The 21,465-nt window shown below is 37.6% G+C and overlaps 2 protein-coding genes across 2 annotated transcripts in view; one reads left to right on the top strand and one right to left on the bottom strand.

The window, feature by feature from the left end:
* Positions 1-384, bottom strand: part of LOC140147874 (uncharacterized) — a 97,881-nt gene extending 97,497 nt beyond the window's left edge. The window contains 1 exon segment of the mRNA XM_072169651.1: positions 173-384. The gene's annotated coding sequence lies outside the window, so the exon portion shown is untranslated.
* Positions 385-10,428: 10,044 nt separating this feature from the next.
* On the top strand, positions 10,429-20,765 carry LOC140147873 (calreticulin-like). The gene is made up of 9 exons (XM_072169650.1): positions 10,429-10,610; positions 12,673-12,777; positions 14,015-14,218; positions 15,331-15,425; positions 16,048-16,257; positions 16,828-16,941; positions 17,708-17,851; positions 18,704-18,796; positions 19,720-20,765. The coding sequence occupies exons 1-9, from the start codon at positions 10,529-10,531 to the stop codon at positions 19,912-19,914; spliced, it is 1,242 nt and encodes a 413-aa protein (XP_072025751.1). The 5' UTR covers positions 10,429-10,528; the 3' UTR covers positions 19,915-20,765.
* Positions 20,766-21,465: the final 700 nt, after the last annotated feature.

Here is a 21,465-nt window from a genome sequence, read left to right as displayed (position 1 = left end):
ATAAAATTCAAATTGAGAAAATATTCTAGGTATGACTTGTTGTACTAATTATGCCCTTTTCAAAAGAAACAAACAAATCAGCTAATTTTAATGTTCATGATGCAATTGCATGCAGTGTGTAACTGTAAGCTTTATAAATTTATTATCATGATTATTGTCTTATTGATCCTACCTTCTCTTATTGAAGTTCTGAAGTTGATCCCTGGTATTCCTGTGGTCATAAAACCGAACTCTCATACTTCTAGAATCTGAAGCCAGACTGACCGTTCGCTTTTGCAGTCGATTTTGTGCTTATTTCCTCCGAAAAACAGAAAACAGGGCAACCAAAAATTTGGGAGGTCACAGCCGTCAGGGTAGATTCGCCCCTGTCAATTATTTTTACAAGATTTGTTTTGATTGTGACGCCTAACCACCGTTGAGATGATGCTACTCATTTTATAATGTTCATAATAAGTTTTAAAACAAAAAACACATTTGATTATAATAGGAATTATAAATATATAAGTTAACTTTAAACAAATATATATAAGACAATAAATACAATATCTTTACACTAAAGGTGAAAATAAAATTGATTATTGACGTTTTGAGCAGCTATGTTTAGTTATTATTTCCCAGACAGACCGGTCGAATTGAGCTATTTTTAGCACGTGTCAAATGTTATGATCAACGTCAGATGGCGCTATGAAACCAATTTTTCCTGGACCAGCGCGGGTCCGAGCACAAGGCCTACCCAAGAGAGAATTTAGTTCCGACGAGATGCAGGCTGATGTTGACTATAAATTGATTTATATAAACCATGACACACCGACCTCTTAGATCCCGATAGACGGTGACCAACACTATGGACTACAATAGCCTATTAATCTCAATGGCATAGTCCAATAACCTCAAATAAACAATCATAGTGCAAAATTTTACCTAATTTGCAGAGTATGAGTTTTTGTACCCAAAGTCATTCAATGAATGTACACAATGTATTGGGGTTAAAGAACCGTGTGTTGATAGATGCGCATGTTGTGGAATGTGGATCCTATAGTGCAAGTTGACCATAAGGCAAAAAAATCATTACTCGTTGATGGTCGATAAACGTCCCAATAAATCGGACTTAGTCACCGGTCAGTTCTACAGCATAGATATCCATGGCTAACGATGGTTAACTATGGAAACATGTTAAAGGACATCAAGAAAATTGTCTAAGTTATTTATTTTGAGCTCTTTCGAGACGAGTAATGGATAGGGTAGGTGCAGGTAATATGGGACAGCAGGTAATATGGGACACCTGTTTTCATTTTAACAAAAAGTAGCTTAGAGAAGGTAAACACTTTAAGTTGATTTGTTAAGTGTTTAGAGACATCAATTGTGCTTCTAGAAATGCAGTTTTGGAGTCTGTGTATCAAACTCTTGGAAATCAATGCCAAAAAGAGTGAAATTGCCCAAAAAATTATGTCGTTTTTTTTGGCCTGATATAAAATCAATGACGTCACATTTTATGATTGTGTATCCAAAAACTCTGGTACTGAGGGGGCATTTGTCATTTTTATGATCTTTAGGTGATGGGTTAAGCTTATCAGCAGGTAAAATTCCACTGACAAGTGGCACTTTCCTTTTATAAATGATTATTTTCTTTGATTTTTAACTGAATGGGTGCAGGTAATATGGGACACATAGGAAATTGTGTGCATTGTCAATGCGAAAAGCAAAACTATTTAGAAAATTGAATTTTCTTGTAGAAATTTGCATTTAAGATTCAAAATCATGTAACAAAAATGTTTTTAGAACAAAAGAGTGATTTTCTGAACTTTTTGATTTTCACCATAGAGATAACACAGTGTCCCATATTACCTGCACATGCAGGTAATATGGACACTTGACGATGACGTCATTTTGACGTCATAGCGTCCAAACAAACATAAAAACAAGGTAACATTGCCTGTTTTATTAATCTTAAAGGACAGGTTGTTCATCATAACAATCTCTTGTAGGCATATCTTCTTTAGTTTTTATGCAAATAAGCTAAACGTCCTTAATGGTCCCATATTACCTGCAGGTACCCTATATTCTGTATAGATTTAGGTTTTGTCTGTGACTGCTAATGTGAGGCCGTCCTAGGTCGTACGGGGCTCAAACTCGGTGGGTGGGTGTAGTTCTGTCCTGGCAAGAAGAAGTTTATGTTCGTTAAGTCATCCGACCCCGGGGCCCCCTCCCAGGGGTCATTTGAGGTCAAATGACTAAAAACTGTCATATGGGCATGAGACTAGGTCGTACGGGGCTCAAACTCGGTGGGTGGGTGTAGTTCTGTCCTGTCAAGAAGATGTTTATGTTCGTTTTAAAGTAATCTGACACCGGGGTCCGCTCCCAGGGGTCATCTGAGGTCAAATTACTAAAAAGTGTCGTATGGGCATGAAACTTGGTAGGTACAGTCAACATTTAAAACAACATTTTTTTATGGTCATTTTGGGGTCATCCAAGGTCACCACGGGTCATCTGAGGTCAAATTAGTAAAAACTTATATATGGGCATGAAACTTGGTGGGTACAGTCAACATTTAGAGTTATAAGTTTAGATCATTTTGGGGTCATCCAAGGTCACCCAGGGGTCATCTGAGGTCAAATTACTAAAACTGTCGTATGGGCATGAAACTTGGTGGGTACAGTCAACATTTAGAGCCAAATTTTTGGAAGGTCATTTTGGGGTCGCCAGGGGTCATCTGAGGTCAAATTAGTAAAAACTGTCATACATGTAGGGGAGAGCGGGGAGTGTTCGCCCTAGGGGCAGGTTCGCCCACCCCTTGTTTCTCAGCACTACGGCTATCAGGGAATTTGGTGATGGCAAAATTAGGTGACATAGGTCATTATAAACTTCTCATATTAGCTAAGCGTCATATAGGGACGTGTTCATCAAACTGCAGCCAAAACAAAAAAATTACACCAAAACGTAATGTTTTCTTGCATTCATAATGTTGTATTATCATTAATACATAAATACAGATGGTTTTAATGGAAATCTGTATTGGGAACATATGGGATTTGTCAAAGATTTAATGCAGTTATAAACTCTTTATTCGATTTGTGTTTTGCATACCCCGAAGAAAATACAAAAATGTGCACAAGGGGCTCGTTCGCCCTTTTGAGGATGGGGCTTGTTCGCCCTATATCTTCCCCGGGCGGACTTACCCCAAACTGGAGGGCGGACCTGCCCCATCAGCGTATTATGCAAAATATTGATAATTAAACCATTAAACAAGGTAAAACTACTGAAAACATGTTTTTTTAAAGTTATGTGATATCTGTATTACTCATACCACCGTTTATGTCCTAATCCATAATCTCCCCGAAGTTGTAAAACATGATACGTTTAAGCTCACTTTGGACCCCTACATTTTACCCTGACCCGACCCCTGCAACAAATTTAGTGACTTCCCAGAAGAGAATGAATACCCTGTACACTCTTGCTAAATGTTTGCATTGAATATGTTATTGTTATGCAATGTTTAAACCTTTTTTGTGATTAGGGTGAACTTACCCCACCATATGGGCGAACCTGCCCCAATATGGGGCAAGTTCGCCACTTTAAAAAACTTTTTTGTTTGCTTCATCCTGTTGCTATTGTAAGGCCTATAGTTCTGGGATTGTGGCCATATATAGCTAAGACATAGGGCTTTCACATGGGCTAATCAGGTCATCCCTAACCTTAAAATTGACATCGCTAGGCTGGTCAGAAAAAAATAGGGCGAACACTCCCCGCTCTCCCCTATGGACATGTCACCATCAGCCTGGTAATCGCGCCCAGCCGAGAACCGCCAAATATGGTAACCGCCTAGTCTATTTTAAAACTGATGCATCAATGACTATGTTCATCATGTCATTATTGTATCATTCTCACATACATTAGGAAATGAATTTGGAGAATAGAGGCCTTGCATGTGACATATCATCCCGTAAATATGGCGGACTACTCAAATGCATTCAACAAAGCATGATTGCAATCAAATAGGTTGATGACAACATTTGATTGAATGGACTGCACTCCGCCATAACTACGGTGAAGGACACCGGCTCAAATCCTTTGTTTGGAGCCAATCGATAATTTCATGCAGGGCCTCTATAGACCACTTGACATCACTGTTTATCAACAAAGGCGAGGGACTCGTCTATCGATATGCTCGAACAAGCCGCTACACTGTTCAATAGCTTTCCTGTACTATATGAAATGTGGCGGGCGATTTAAAATGCACGTGCCCTTAGCAGACTATGATGCGTACGCACACTGCAGGGCAAAGAACAATTGAAATTGCCATAATGCGCGCGCATACTGCCGGGCAATGACGTCACATGCCAAGTGGTCTATACTTTCTGTTAATAAAATAGGCCTACTATGCTGACCTCACACTCCAGTAATTTCAGATCATTGAGCTCAGTAATACATCAAAGAATGTCTTCCAATTCATGAAAACAAATAGATAATCTGCATATCGGATTAAAAGCTTGAGGCATTTCAATTGCAAGGCTCATTACTTATACACCAACAACAACATAGGCCTACAAGTGTATATAATGTAGCATGTGCACACATTATCATGTTGTGGATGGTGAATCAGGCTGCAGTGCCTACCCATTCCCAAATAAATGCAGTGACCAACCGGTGTTCACTCATGATTGACGTACTGATCATTATGTATGATTTAAACTTTTGGCAATTTGGGAGGGGGTGGGTTCAAAATGACCCCATAGGATTATACGGGGTAAAAATTTCAAATTGCTCAAATACCCCTTTCAAATATATCAAATTATTTAAATAAATAAATGAATGAATGAATGAATGAATGAATGAATGAATGAATGAATGAATGAATGAATGAATGAATGAATGAATGAATGAATAAATAAATAAATAAATGAAAAAAATTGAACAAATTGTAGCGTAGCATTAAAATCATAATAACCATTGCTGGCAGGCGGATTCGAACCAACGATATTAACATTACCAGTCTGATGCTCTAACACTGAGCTATGCCATCATCTAGTAATGAGGGTCGAGTTTTTAGCGTATACAGTGTTTGTCTGTGAAAATGCCGCCTTGTGAAATAAATAAATATAAAGTCTCAATTTTTAATTTTAATTTATTTGATAATTTTCTAACCTATATTTTCTTTAGAGCAGGGACAAATATTTCCCCTTTTATCCAATTTGGCCGCTAAATAAGAATCTACTTCTTTTATTACTGATTTAATTCCGCGATTTGTTCCATTCAGCAATATCAAAGATTAATGTCAAGCATCTCACGACAGATATTTAGTTGGCTTAGTGGTTTTGCACAGTGCTTTTTAACCGGGAGGTACCGAGATCGATTCCCACCTCTGCCTGCAATTTTTTTTCAAGACTGGGAAATAATAACCTGACATTCGCCGCTGACATTCGTACTGCAGAAGCGGAGTTGTAACTTGTTAAACTTTGCTCCTTCCGTAAAAGGGTACATTATTTTGGCACTACATTATTTCTTTTTTTCCACATTGCTGGTAGGCCCCTATTAAATATCAAATGGTGGTTAATCCACCACTTGAACAGGACTTAACCAAAGCAAACAAAGACTTAAGCTTTTTTACGAATGCTATACATAAGTATAAGCTTATTATCCTCTTCAACAATAGGATTAAAGATTGGTGCTTGACTGGAATTACGTGCTAGTGTCATTGGTTATTGTTAAAAGGCAATAAGGTGTGTAATTACAATATTTCCTCTGAATAGGAAAGACTCTCTACATCGAACCATGGATGCTGGTGGTTCGAATTAAGCCCGATCCTGACTCCACTTCGCAGCGGTATGCGATGCTGCGATGCTTTTCAAACATCTCAGCATCCCGCGATGAAATTAAAATGTACAGGTGGAGTCAGTATCGGGCTTTAGGAATAAAAACCCAATTCGAAATGATGCGCTTGAGAATTCAACAATATAAATAATGGTAGCTCTATTATAATACACATTAATGATAAAATTCCAAAATATAATACGTTTTCTGTCTTTGCTTGTCACGTGGTAGCGATTATATTTTTAAATAAGTTTCAAATGAATAAACAGCAAGACAAGTAGCCGAGTGGTCTAAGGCGCTAGGCTCATGAGTAGGGGAGAGCGGGGAGTGTTCGCCCTATTTTTTTCTGACCAGTCTAGCGATGTCAATTTTAAGGTTAGGGATGGGCTGATTAGCCCATGTGAAAGCCCTATGTCTTAGCTATATACAGCCACAATCCCACAACTATAGGCCTTACAATAGCAACAGGATAGAGCAAACAAAAAAGTTGTGCAAAGTGGCGAACTTGCCCCATATTGGGGCAGGTTCGCCCATATGGTGGGGTAAGTTCGCCCTAATCACAAAAAAGGTTTAAACATTGCATAACAATAACATATTCAATGCAAACATTTAGCAAGAGTATACAGGGCATTCATTCTCTTCTGTGGAGTCACTAAATTTGTTGCAGGGGTCGGGTCAGGGTAAAATGTAGGGGTCCAAAGTGAGCTTAAACGTATCATGTTTACAACTTCGGGGAGATTATGGATTAGGACATAAACGGTGGTATGAGTAATACTGATACCACATAACTTTAAAAGACATGCTTTTCAGTAGTTTTACCTTGTGTAATGTTATAATTATCAATATTTTGCATAATACGCTGATGGGGCAGGTCCGCCCTCCAGATTGGGGTAAGTCCGCCCGGGGAAGATATAGGGCGAACATGCCCCATCCTCAAAAGGGCGAACGTGCCCCTTGTGCACATTTTTGTTTTCTTCAGGGTATGCAAAATACAAATCGAATAAGAAGTTTATAACTGCATTAAATCTTTGACAAATCCCATATGTTCCCAATACAGATTTCCATTAAACCATCTGTATTTATGTATCAATGATAATACAACATTATGAATGCAAGAAAAAATTACGTTTTGGTGTAATTTTTTTGTTTTGGCTGCAGTTCGATGGACACGTCCCTATATGTCGCGTAGCTAATATGAGAAGTTTATAATGACCTATGTCACCTAATTTTGCCATCACCAAATTCCCAGATAGCCACATTGCTGAGAAACAAGGGGTGGGCGAACCTGCCCCTAGGGCGAACACTCCCCGCTCTCCCCTACTAAGCGTTGCGCCGTGAGTTCGAACCCCGCCTCTGCCAAACTTTAAAAGAAGTAAATTAAAATTTGACTTTTTAAATTTCATATTTGGGAAATGTGACTGGGAGAATTTATGTATGGTGTGGAGTGGTGTGATAGGGCATGTACTTTAACTGGCCGGCGCGGTCCGGTGACTAAGTCTTTATTGGGCGTTTTATCGGCAGTCAACGAGTAATGTGATGTTTGCTTGCCCTCAACCGACAGGCCCTACATTTTGGAAATCAGAAAAAGGGTGTTTTTTTTCTATTTACTGTAAAAGAATACCGACCCTATTTTCAAATTGTTGCATTCTGAAGATGTAAAAAAAAATGTAGGCCTATTTTAGAACTTGTGTTCAACATTTTAGTTGTTTTGTAATGTTATGTTAGTTGATTCATTTTGACACCAAAATTGTCTGATTTTTCATATTTTGAACCTTAATTAATACAAACAGTAGGCCTATAGAGTTTGCTAGTAATAAAAAAAAAAAAAAAAAAAAAAAAGAAGAAGAAATCCCATGGCCGACCGACCCAATTTTGAAAATTCATTTTTTTTATTGGCCTAAGATCAAACAAGGCAGTCACTATACAATGTAAACATGGGCAAGGCCATGTTTTTGAGTAAATACTGATAATGATAATTGCACGCTAATTAAATCTGAATATACAATTAAAAACCGCTTATTTTATAAACAGATAATGGGCCTACTCTGTGATTATTTATGGAAGAAAGTTAATGGAACTGCTCTCATTGAAATAATTGATATATATTAAACATACATTTTGTTTTGTCAACGATGAAAACCGTTCACAAATAAAGTTTTTACGACATTATTTGACATTCTATTACTCTTACGACCCATTATTCAAAATCGCGCACTGTGATTTGTTAAAACGCGTCACGTGAGAGCCCATTATTCTGCAATAATGGGTCAAGCGCCATAACACATTCTACGCACAGCATTACGCTTGGTTACGCGTGCAATATTTTCGCGATACCCGCTGTCACTTACGCGTACGCGCTCCACCTTGAAGTAAACAACTTCAAACATTTGTGCCAAAAAATGATATTTTCTCTTTAAATCGCACTATTTTCTGGTAATAGAATAGTAATAAAATAGAAATAAAGGGTGCAGCATTATCCTTTACACGCAAATAATGTGTCCTCGGCAGTAAAAACGTTTAAATAATGGGTTCGGCTGCGCCTCGTCCATTATTTACGTTTTTACTGCCTCGGACACATTATTTGGGTGTAAAGGATAATGCATTACCCTTTATTTCATAAATTCAATTCATTCAGAAAATGCAAGATGGATTGAGTATGCAGTCTTTTTGATTTAATGTGCTTGTAACTAAATCTTGTTATTTACCCAGCAATGTTTGCTTATCTTAATTGTAAAAAACTGTAGTGTACCACAGTGTACTAACTGGTACAAGACAGAAAAGGCAAACACACAGAAATTTAGAGTTTTAAATTAGAGAGTTGACAGGAAGTTGTAAGAGTTAAATTGTTATGGACATGATTGGTGTACGCGCGAATGATGTTGAATGTCAAATCAAAGTCATCCGAGGTGAATTAAAGCCATATTATAACATTTGCTGAGGAGGACGCCCTCACTGAATTTTTTTAATTCATTTTTTACACGATTAAATTGTACTTTATTAAACCAATATACCCTGCAAAAATCAAGACTCTAGGTGCTGTAGTTTTGTCAAAATCAGAGATTTTGAATAAAAGGCTGATTCAGCCATTTATTATTACGATGGAATCGTTAGTCGAACGCATACACGATGTTCATAACACACAGTATGTACGCGGCGTGGGCGACGGTGATATACACAACAAAGGGTCGTACCACAACATGACCGAAGGAGTGGTATGTATTGGCGACACGTGCGCTGGTAGTAAATTCCAATTTTCTTTGCTTTGCCGTTGTTGTTCTGCTCAAAAATAACAGGGGATATATCTGACAGTAAAAGCTAACATTTTATGGCAAAGAAATGCTAATCTATTTTTTTTGAAAATGTTATAATATTGCTTTAAGTAATGTCGATCACAATTCTGCGCCAAAATTGTTACAGGTCATCTGCGGGGGACTAAGTATATATTTGGATTGTCAGAACACCTTTCCCAATCAAACACATTTCTCTTGCATTTGATCATCTTCTACTCTTCCATAGAAAAATCATTATAATACCAAATCTACACACCATGGAATTCACCATATCACGTCCAAGCTCACATTGGGCGCCCATATTCATTTTTTAAAGGAATTTTTATTAGTTCAGCCGATGTCTCTTGGGGGCTGTGCAATAATTATGAGTCCGGGGGGGGGGGGGTAAAATTTCCAAACGGCTCGCAAATCGCTTGCCACCCCTCCTCTCGGCCTGCCAAAATTTATTTGCCCCCCCCCCCTGGCCTTGCGCATGCCACATTTTTGGGATCCCAATTTAATCGCTTGCATCCCCTCTCGGCTTGCCAAAAAATGCTGCTCCCCCCCCCCTTTTTGGCTTGCCAAAATTTCTTTCCCCGCACCCAATTTAACAATTTTATCCTCCCCCAGGGCTTATAATTATTGCACAGCCCCTTACTTCCATGGTTTAGCAAACACATTTTCTATGTTTTAAATCCCCGGTATATAGGCCTATCCCTACTCCGGGTCCCTACTCAAGATGCTTTTAGACATGTGCAATTACGGGTGCTTAGTCAAAAAAATGACCAATACGGTTCATTCATAATTTCAGTCAAGTACTCTAAAAGCAATTCACCTACACAGAGATTCAATGAAAAGCGCACAGAATACCATCAGAATGGTAAACCAGGTATTAAAAAGATAATGTGAAATACGATACCGTAACGCTTTAAATATTCCTTGCCTTTGGAGTTAGTTCTATTTCCTTTAATAGGCAAAACATTATAATATTTTCCCAAAAATTATATTACACGTAGTTGTTTTCCCCTGCTTTTGTTGTAACTTGTTTTAAATCCAAGTGCCCAAGGCTGAATAATACCTCGATAACTACGTGGTGTCCACTCGTTGAACCTGATTAATGTTGAATAAAAGAATTTTGCTGTGTAAAGATTTCTGTCAAGTACAATATCGATCCCAAATTGAGCTCTACCTTCCCATAGAAAATACAAATAAACGTCACCTTTCAAACCGCGTATTTGGCGATGAGTTTTCATTAGTAAACACGACTGCCCAGACGCGTGGTTCGCTCTGATTGGTCCACCTCATGAACTCTGGCAATCGACCAATCAAAAGTAGCCATTTGTAGCACACATTCACGTGTATGCCAGCCAACACAGATCAACAACACTGTGTGGTGTGGAAGCCTTGCTGCTGTAGATTTCGCTTTACTTGGTGTAGAAACCTGAGCCAAAATGCATCTTTCTGTACTTCTCGTATGTGTGTGTGCTGTAGCTTTTACTGGTGCTACTATTCTTTTTGAAGAGAAATTTACAGGTGAGAAAAGCCAAAAAATAGTGTTTATAAAAAGTGTGATCAGCAGCTCGAGTCGTGAGTCGATGGATGGGTGGGATGGGCCCATTCATGTACATGCAGTATGTCATGTATGTGTATGAAATTGACTAGGATCAGCTGTTTGTCGTGTTTCTGTAGACTAGCTTTTTAGCATGAATGAAATCAATAACAAATCATCATTTTGAATTTGTCGGTCTAGTTGTACAATCGTTACAAAATCTATTTTTTCAGGTGGCTGGGTAGACATCGCCCGGGTCGGGGATTCACGGCATGTAGTGCACTTACCTAAAAATTTCATTTTGCCTGTTGGTTAAACAACGCGTTTGCATTAAAGGCAAAATCCTAACATACGCGTGCATGCCGTTAATATTTACAAAATTACGAACAAGTTGCAGTTCAATTTTCAAGAATAACTTCGAATTTTAAAGCTCCAGCAATTAAAATTTTTAATGTGTGAAATGATAAAAAAGGTGGCAATCCTCGATTTTTTGTTTTATTTGATATTGATGGAATAAATAGCATGCTCTACAGTATACAATTTTATTTCGTCAAAATAATCAAAACCCCTTAAAATCAAGGATTGCCAAAAAGTTATTACAAAATTATTAAACTTAAAATTAATACGGTAATTACTTTTCATTTTTCAAGATGTTTTTGTAAAGTTAATTTCTTTAAACTTCCGTGGTCCGAGCTGTGCGCCAAGCGTCTACGAGCGTACACACAGAAAAAATAAGCAATCACGCTGATTGGCTGATCAATGCACTTGACAACAAGTCGGTTGACCCATTGGTTGTCTGTTCGGCGCGTAGTAGGCGACCTTGTCACCTTGTTACGCGATCGCAATTCACCAGCGCGTACCCCGACCACGGAAGTTTAAAGAAAACAACTTTAGTAGGTAAAATACTAAATAGTACGCATTCAATGCTAGAGTACAGATGTTATTTATTTTGTTAATGTTGAAGTTTGGATAAGTTATTTTGATGAGTCAACTGTAGTGTACCAATTTGAGTAAAGATTGCATATTTTTGAACAGTCCTAAATTTTGTTGAATGGCAAATTTCGCAACATTTTTGATACGATATAAAGGTATATTGCTGATAGCGAACGATAGGCAATAAGTGATGCATGTTTGGAAGGAAAAAGGCTCAAATTTGCAATCTCGGGTGACAAATTCTATAGCTTTTGAGCCCTTTTCATTCCCATCATGCATCACATTTGCCCATCGATCTCGATCGGCAATATACCTAAATCGCCCGTTGGATCGACTGTTTTACATGGTGTCATGCTTCAGCGAATCTGACTAGATTTTGAATGCAACAGTCTCTAGCCTCGAATGCGAAGCTCAACAGTGAGCAAATTTGTGGCTACACTTCTCAAGCAAATTTTATGTGACCAATAAGGATCTATAATTTAGGGGTATACTGTATGTATTTTATTAAGAAATTATAAACCATATGCTTCCATGAAGCTGGCAGATTTTGCCAAAGTTCTGGTATACAGGCATACTCAGACTCGGTGTTGTGTGGGATTAAAGTTATCCTTCCATGCACACTTAAATCTTTTGAAATGGTTCCTAATCTTAAATCTTTGGAGCCAAGCAGAGAGCCCATTATTGTGTTGTGTACTGCAGATACTTAGAAAGCATTACACTTTATTTAAGTGGGTATTCAGCCGAGTGCAATTACTGGTAGCCCTGCACTGGTTCCCCTGCACTGGTTCTACATGTATGCCCTTGACAACGTAGTTTGGCTGCAACCTGTGCAACTGCGGAGTTGCTAATACTACCCTGCCCCTGAACACATGTGCCTGAACTGATACATGTAAGTTGTCTCCCGGCCCCGGGTGGCTTGAATCCTGGTGATCAGCAACATTCTGTATAGCACAATAATCTCATGTAAATTATGCTAAAATCAGTGGCTTTGTAATTACTGCTAAGTAGTAGTGTGATGTATGGTGAACAGCTTGCAAAGAAATGTTTTTGTCCACATGTGGCTTTTATGGTACCGTATTTGATAAGCTGTGTATTTTATTTGCTCCTATACAGAGGGCTGGGAAGACAGATGGGTGGAGTCGACAAAAAAGGGAAGTGAAGCCGGCAAATGGAAATGGTCAGCAGGCAAATTCTATGGTGATGCTGATGCAGATAAAGGTATGTAGAGTCAATGTTACATCCTGGTTTATTCCGACAACAATACAAATTGAGACTAAGAATTAGCACAAGTTGTTTTTGATACTAGGGGGTTTACACTGTGGGGTTCAAGAATCAAGTTTGGTTTGAGTAGGGGTGTGCCACTGAGAATTTGTAAGTAGACCCATCGCTATAGACGAATCCAAATCCACGCACTCCTACACCTGACTAGCAGCCTTTAGTTGGGTAGCGGCTACAATGCACCCAAAATGTGAAATGATTCGACCTTGACGGACATTTTAAACTGCATTCCATCACCCGTTTTACACCTTCCGCGAAAACACAGGTGGACAAAAGAATGATTAGTTTACAACACAATAGGCCCTACAGTTCCTTGACAAAACACACAGCTTTTACATGAGCTTACATGGTCTATTCGCTGTTGAAGTGACATAATAATCGGATTAACTACACGCGGTATCTATGCATTGAACCATATCATTCTGATCACTCACACCTGTACGATAAGTATCTTTGAAAAAAGCGGTATTGTATTCAATCTATGATTGCAGACATACACAGGTGATGAGTGCTTTTATTTGCACAATGGGGCGCTCAAAACACCAGGTTGGTGCAAACGGCTACCCAAAGATGTCCGACCAAATCCTGACCATGACTTGGCTACTTGGATTCGTCTATACCAAAAAAGAAAAGGAGTCAATGACTGAAAATGGGGCTCATCCCTGTATGATGTTTTGTACCGAGTACCCCTCCCCTCCCCTGGTTTACACCAAACGGAGAATGCTAGTCAGCTTCAATTGCCTTCAAAACAATTTTAACTAAATTTGATTTTCAAGAAAATTTCTACTGAATTGAACTCTAGGCCTACTTTCAATTGCATACGGTATTCATTTACGCTGCAAAATCACATTTTGAAGTCGCGCACAGATTAATGAAAATAATTCATTTTTGGTCCAAACCAGTCTAGAACAAAATTTTTTTGATAAAATTAGAATTGTTAAAAGCATGGCCTTCACTTTAGTATAATTTTGACTTCGGCAGTTTCATTGCTAGTCTCTTCCATTCTGATCCCCTCAGAAAGGGACCAGCAACTGTTCTCAAAACACTGTCCCCCTCTAGAAACCCTGCAAATGAAAAGTAAAAATCAAGTTGCCCAGAGTCGCAGTAGGTTTCAAGCCCTGTAGTTACTAAGTTCAGCATATATGGTAAATTCTTTGTTTCTTTCCTAATTTTTCAGGTATTCAAACCACCCAAGATGCCAAGTTTTACGCCCTCTCTGCAAAATACGACACCTTCAGCAATGAAGACAAGGATTTGGTCATCCAATTCACAGTCAAACATGAACAAAAAATTGACTGCGGAGGCGGTTACGTCAAAATCTTTTCATCAGAACTTGAACAAAAAGATATGCACGGAGATTCACCTTATAATATAATGTTTGGTAGGTATTGTTTGATTACCGTACTTTGATATTATGATGTTTTATAAATATGTTTTATATATGGTATTTAGTGATGTGGTCGGCACCGTTTTTTATTGTCGACATGTCGATATAATTCGTATACCGACGTCGACAGTGTGTCGACATAAAAAAAATTCTAAAAAAAAAAAAAAAAAAATTTTTTTAATTTTCAAAAAATATTTTTGGCCAGAAAATCAAGTTATAGGCCCAAACTGACTTGTTATTCAAGGTTGAAACCAGAGAAATACTGCTACTCAAAAAAAAAAAAATGCCAATTTTTTTTTTTACAAAGTTAACAAAAAGTTGTACATTTTAATTACTTTTGTTTCTATTGAACAGCTAGCAATGCATACTAATTCAATGTGTCCCTGACTGTTCAATAGAAGCAAAAGTAATCAAAATGTACAAGTTCATCCAACTTTGTAAAAAAAAATTGGCATTTTTTTTTTTTTTTAGTAGCAGTATTTCTCTGGTTTCCAACCTTGAATAACAAGTCAGTTTGGGCCTATAACTTGCTTTTTCTGGCCAAAAATTTTTTTTTGAAAACTAAAAAAAAAAAAAATTTTTTTTGTCGACATGATTTTTTGATGTCGACATGTCGGCATACGTGCCGACGTCGACATTATGTCGACATAAGGCATGTCGACCACATCACTAATGGTATTCACATACACCCCCTACACACACAGCTCCTCAAAGGATTTTTGTTCAGTACCTACACACTACTTTAATAGTGTGTGCTCATTTGTTTAGAGGTCCACTTCGTGATTAAATGGTTCTTTGCTCTGCCATGAGTCAAGATTTTCAATACTCTTGCGTTTAAGGGAAGACTTGCAATATATTTGTATGGTGCATGTACGGTACTTGTAATCAGTTCACATTGAGGCAGGCTTTTCTTTTCAACCCAATACTATTAAACACTCTTACACAAGCAGGAATGCCGATAGAAATCGCATCATTCAAGGGTAAATTTTGTGTGTGTATATATTTGCTGTTTCTAACAGCTTTACAAGTTTAATTTGGCATTTGAAGTTTAAGGATGACAGTATTATACCAATGTATAAATTATTTCTCATGATTTGTTCTTTCAGGTCCTGATATATGTGGTCCAGGCACTAAAAAAGTCCATGTTATCTTCAATTACAAAGACAAAAATCTACTCACAAAGAAGGACATTAGGTGCAAGGTAAGTCTCATCATCAATCATATGATGTCTTATTGTAGGAGCGCCTGTTCAATAGTTCCTTTGGCTCATATTATATTTCCTGGATGTCCGTCATTCCATCTGTCTGTCCGTCCGAGGCTGGTAAAGCGTCCAAGGCTGGTAAGCAGAGAACCACAGAATTCTAGTTCTCATCCCAGGTATGCTAGTTGTGTTGAGCAAAACCCAAGGTGACAAATATGATGAAATGAAGCTTTTAAACCATCTTTCGGGACTGAGAAGTCCATGCTGATGAAAGCGATTCTGATTCGCACCTTTCCAGGCTCTTCGGCCATTTCTGTTACATGTATCTTAATTAGAAGCAATACGTCAGAAGGATTTTGCAAAGCATACGTACACGGTAATTATGCACACTTTTTGAGCATGCGTTTGCACTGGGAGAACCTTGTGTTCAGAGCAAAATAACAGATCTTTGCAAAGGATCAAACACAGTATATGTTCAGTGTCTGCAATAAGTGCGTAGCAGTAGCAAAATGCTACACAATTTTCATCATTTGCTACACAATTTTGTACCATTCATAAAATTTGGTGAGCAGTTGGGTTAATGTGTAGTGACATATTTTGATCATTGTTATTTCTTCTTCAGGATGATGAAATGACGCATCTGTACACACTTATAGTCAAGCCAGACAACACATACGAAGTAAGAATAGACAACAAGAAGGTCGAATCTGGCAACCTAGAAGATGACTGGGACTTCCTACCAGCAAAGAAGATCAAGGATCCAGAAGCAAAGAAACCAGAAGACTGGGATGATAATGAGAAAATTGATGATCCTGAGGATGCCAAGCCAGATGTGAGTATTTCAGTTGAAAAGCTCCTTATAAATGCCTTTTGATACTTCATCTTGGCTACACAGCATTAGGCCAAAAATTTGCCCTAAAATGGAAAAAAATTAGGTTTGTCCATTGATTTTTAATTCTTTTTTAAAATAAATAATAAGTTTTAATACTGAAAAATAGCATTGCATCTTTCAGCCAAATGTCATGAACTTGACAATTGTAAATTTTACTTGCAAATATTTTCAACAACACTTTCATTTTCAGCGAAAAAACAAAATGCGACTAAACATTTGCAGGTTTTAGGGTAATGTGGTTGCTGAGTCATGAACTTGACAATTGTCAATTTTACTTGCAAAAATTCTTTCAACAATTTCATTTTCAGCAAAAAAACAAAATGTGAGTGACTAAACATTTGAGTTTTAGGGTAATGTGGTCGCTGAGGGCAATGCAGCAAGTTTGTTTTTCCTAAATGTTTGATCATTTTCATGACTGTGCTCTAACCTAACAGAAATAATGATGCGATTTTATGTATGAAAGAAACCATTCTCGATAGTAACATTTTAACAAAACAATTTTATTTGCAGGATTGGGAAAAGCCAGAATTCATCCCCGACCCAGATGCAGAGAAACCAGAAGATTGGGATGAAGAAATGGATGGTGAATGGGAACCAGCTATGATTAATAATCCAGATTATAAGGTAGGAGAGATTCTTTGCTGAAAATTGTCATATGATTGTTAAGTAATGCAATTGGAAATAACAGTCAAATGGTTTTGCTCAGGGATTTCACGAATTGCTCTTTAACCACTTGGCAATGGGATCTTTGTGATTAGACAGATTGAGTTTTGGTGTTTATTTGCAGTTGAACCTTTTGCAAGTTGTGTTGTGCAAAAACCAGAGGTGACAAATATGATGAAATTAAGCTTTAAACCATCTTTCGGGACTTAGAAGTCCATGCTGATGAAGGCGATTCTGATTCGTACCTCTTCAGGCTCAAAGCCAGCTTGGTCAGTCAGGCTAAGGCAAGGGAGCAAAAATATATTTCCTCGAAATTTATGTATTTTTGGCCTAAAGCTTGTAATTGGGCACAGATTAAAGTTTCCGTTTTCAAATATATACTAATATCGAACTTTTCTCCTCCTTGTTGCAAGTAGTCCAGAAGCAGTATATCACTATCTCGAACCAGTGTCTTGGCTAACCGCCTGTCATTTACCTGACAAAACTTGCCCGCCCACTGTTTGTCAGCAAATTTAAAGAAATGCTAATTAAATTGTAAAAAAAAGTAACACAGAATGTTCTGTGATCTTAAAACTGTGTCCTATTGATGTGAAGGCTAAATATAACACAAGACATTAATTGAACATAAGAAAGCCCCATGTGCAGAAATTAGGTTTCTCATGCAAAGGAAGTATTTTTTGCTGTATTTTTTTAAAAAACCATTTTCTTGTTTGTTTTTTACCTATAGGGTGAATGGAAACCAACACAAATAGACAATCCAGAATACAAAGGCAAATGGGTACATCCAGAAATTGATAACCCAGACTATGAAGCAGACGATAAATTATATATGTACAAAGACTTTGGTGCTATAGGATTTGATCTTTGGCAGGTGAGTGAATAGCCCGAGTCCCTTGGTCCCTCTCTTGAAACTAGTAAACATGGCAGATATTAGCCTCAGTCCCTTGCCCCTCTCTTGAAACTAGTAAACGTGGCGGAACAAAATGGCGGTTTCTTGTTTGATGGACTCGGTCTATGAAAATGCAGGGTTGGTAAAGTGGGAAGAGGGTGTACAGGAAGCTGTTTTCCGGAAAATTTGAGCACTTTGTGAGGGAAATTTAGCTTTCACAAATTTACACAAAAAACCCTGTCTGTATGTAGGTTGGGATTTTTTGAAAATGTTATGAATTTTGTATAAAAATTTTCAGTCAAATTTGGTTAATTTTGGCCAATAACATGATATTAGCAAAAAAGACAACCTCAAACGCAAAATCTAGGTCGGTCAAATTTGTCCAGGTTACCTATGTCAAGATTAGACCTACTTAAAGGCTAAAATTGTTGTTGCCATACAATGAGCACACATGTTCAAAAGGAGGAAAATGTATTTTGTCTCCAAAGACCCATCTTGGTTATCACTTCAGAAATGTGTCGTATACATTGGGTGTGCAATTAATTAGGCTCACAAAATGGCTTATTAACTTAACTAGTAGAGTGGTAGATTATTTTGGTAATTTTAAAGATGTAATAGTACACAACGATGACTAAACCCAAGGTTATAATATAAACATGATGAAATCAAGCTTTAAACCATCTTTCGGGACTGAGAAGTCCATGCTGATGAAGGCGATTCTGATTTACACCCTACATATTTACATTTTAAGAAAAGGAATAAATTAGGAAAGTTATGGGAAGAGTAAAAATCCAGCCAACTTGACTATTTGGTTGTCTTTTATTTGTTTTGCAGGTAAAATCAGGAACTATTTTTGATAATGTTTTAATTGCTGATGATGTAGCAGATGCAGAAACACACGCAAAAGAATTATGGGAAAAAACAAAGGTATGTATTGCAGTCATAATGTGGAACATGTTTTTTGTCTTTCCTGTTGTAATGACAACTGCAATAAATATATCGACATCCACCACAAACCCAGTGTAAAAGTCGCTAGTGCTTATTTAGAGATATGGACCAACAAGTATTATAGAAATCAATAGAAAACAAAAGAATTTCAAGGACAAACTTGATTTTTGAACACCTATTTCCCAAGCAGTTAATGACTACAGGTAAATTAAGCAATTCTTGGCCACGCTTGAACATTATGAACGCTAGTGGCTCTGTGATAAACACATGCGCAGATAGCGCTGTACCAAAGAAGCATATACGTGCCTTACATTGCGTACGCACGCATGTTCCGGCTTGGCCAGGAATGACTAAATTTACCTGTAGTGATATCGTTTTAAAGCTTTTCTGGAGATTCCAACTGAATACTAATCTTAAGATACTCAAAATAGTGCTTTTACACCAGGTTCATCATGGATGGTCACATAATGTGCAAGGCCAAGGGGTGGAAACTCAAGGGTTATCTTGTTGTCACTTTCCAAATATTGCTAATTGGTCAAACCCCTGAGGTGACAAATATGATGAAATCAAGCTTTAAACCATCTTTCGGGACTGAGAAGTCCATGCTGATGAAGGCGATTCTGATTCACACCTCTTCAGGCCTAAATTTTCTTAGGTTTTTGTTTATATCCAATGTGACCTAAGCTAGTTTTGCCACTAAATATTGATGGCCTGGGACCAAAATCAAAACATCAATAAAATAAGATTTTTGACCCCATTTTAAGCTAGCGCACTGAAAGAAATCCACACCACAAAGGCATGAATACGGTATGTTAAAAAATTGACTACATTATTGGGCATTAATGTTTTTTGCTTTTTGCTAAATAATTAACAATCATTTTCTTTTTGTTACCCAATTGCAGGATGGTGAAAAGAAAATGAAAGATTCACAGGATGAGGAAGAGAGGAAAAAGCGAGAAGAAGATGCCAAAAAGAGAGCGGAAGAAGAGGAAGACCAACCTGAAGATGAGGATGAGGAGGATGAAGATGAAGACTTCGAAGAGGATTTTGATGATGAGGGAGCAGAGGAAGATGAAGAATTACACGACGAGTTGTAAACTCACACAATTTTTTGTTAGGAATATGCTTTTTAAAAGAATTACAGTGGCACAACCAGCCCTAAAGATTCAAAACTTTACTGGAACATGCTTTGAAAACAGCTCATGTCAGTCATTGTGGTTGGTTATTCCACTGTGGAATGCAATCTTTGTGTTTCATTACGTTAAACCCCGTCTACAGTCTTCCTCTGTACATATATCATATCATATACCTATGGCGTTGTTTGATTATTCGGCTGTGCATGCTGAAGTGATTACCGCAAGTATTGTCCTCAATGTGATAATAAAAAAAGAAAGAGTTAACTTGATTCAATCTTGTATCAGCATGCAATGGGTTAACTCAGTTCGGGAATCCCCTAGTAGAGAGAGGATATATTGATATTAACAGAAGTACTGTTGCACCTGTCGTAATGAGAACCAAGTTTGGAGTTTACCTCATGTCCACCGTATCCCACCCCAAGCGTAATGGAATATATATAGATTGCATTGGACCTAAAGATTAACAAACTTTGGTCCTTAATGTTTTTTTTTGTTAATTTATTTTTTTGGGGAAATGTGGTATTTTTAAAAGTTGAATTAACATCCAAGTGTCCATGTTAGATTCATTGGTATGTTGTTATACTGTGCTAATATGTATACAATATGTACATACACTAGTGTTGTCATTGACATGTTATGTCAAATTTTGATGTTGGCATACAAAAAAAAAACATGTCAATAACAGCACTTAGTACTCACATGTAGCCCTAAGGAGGTGTTATGTTGTGTTATGTTGGGTGGTTGAGGGTCTGTTGGCTTTCAATATCTTGTGATTTGTACACAGAATGTACTGCGGTACTATAGGGTAAGGGTTTGGGATAAAACACTATCAACTGGGTGAAATTGTGTGAATAAAAGTATATTATTTATGTTAACTTGACCTAAGAAGTGTACAACAAATTTGGCCATGTAATTAATGAACATGTTTGATACATTGACTAGCACAAAGAAAGAAAACTACAGAAATAGGTCCGAAATCTTGGGATATTAAGCTTATCCCCAGATAAACATTTTCAGTGAATTCACAATAGTGATCTGTATGAGTAAACTTAGTATGGTGTATATTCATCATCTTGCTTATTCTCATAGCCAGAGTGCAATATTCAACAAAGGTTAAATCCATTATAAACATAATAGTAGGTTATTGAACTGCGCAGTCCATATGGTACAGCAATTATGCTAATATTAAACCATTTCTGCAACTTCTGTATGGGTAGTTGATTCAGTCAAAATATGCTCGCTAGGTTTAGGTAGCATTTTTGCGAGAAATTGATGCTGTATATTAAATAAAACCACACATTTTATATGCACTTTGTTACAGACCCAGTGTAATTCAATTTAATGCAGGAAACTTCCCAGTATCTACATAGATGCACATTGGTAGCACAGGGCTCCGATACGAGATTTAAAGGCATGGTGGCATGAATCCGTTGCACCAACGTGTTGTTTAGCTGGGTAAGGTGTTTTGTCTTGTTTGCCTCGTTCCACACGAGTGTAAAGGGGAGCTGACAA

The sequence above is a fragment of the Amphiura filiformis genome, chromosome 3 (genome assembly GCF_039555335.1).
Source record: "Amphiura filiformis chromosome 3, Afil_fr2py, whole genome shotgun sequence".
Lineage (NCBI taxonomy): Eukaryota > Metazoa > Echinodermata > Ophiuroidea > Amphilepidida > Amphiuridae > Amphiura > Amphiura filiformis.
This window is presented reverse-complemented; position numbering and strand designations above follow the sequence as displayed.

Excerpts from the sequence above, each read along its gene's own strand:
- LOC140147873 (XM_072169650.1), top strand. The coding sequence starts at position 10,529 with ATGCATCTTTCTGTACTTCTCGTATGTGTGTGTGCTGTAGCTTTTACT. Across the intron at positions 10,611-12,672 it reads TTTTGAAGAGAAATTTACAG|AGGGCTGGGAAGACAGATGG; the intron begins GTGAGAAAAGCC and ends GCTCCTATACAG. Across the intron at positions 15,426-16,047 it reads AGAAGGACATTAGGTGCAAG|GATGATGAAATGACGCATCT; the intron begins GTAAGTCTCATC and ends TTTCTTCTTCAG.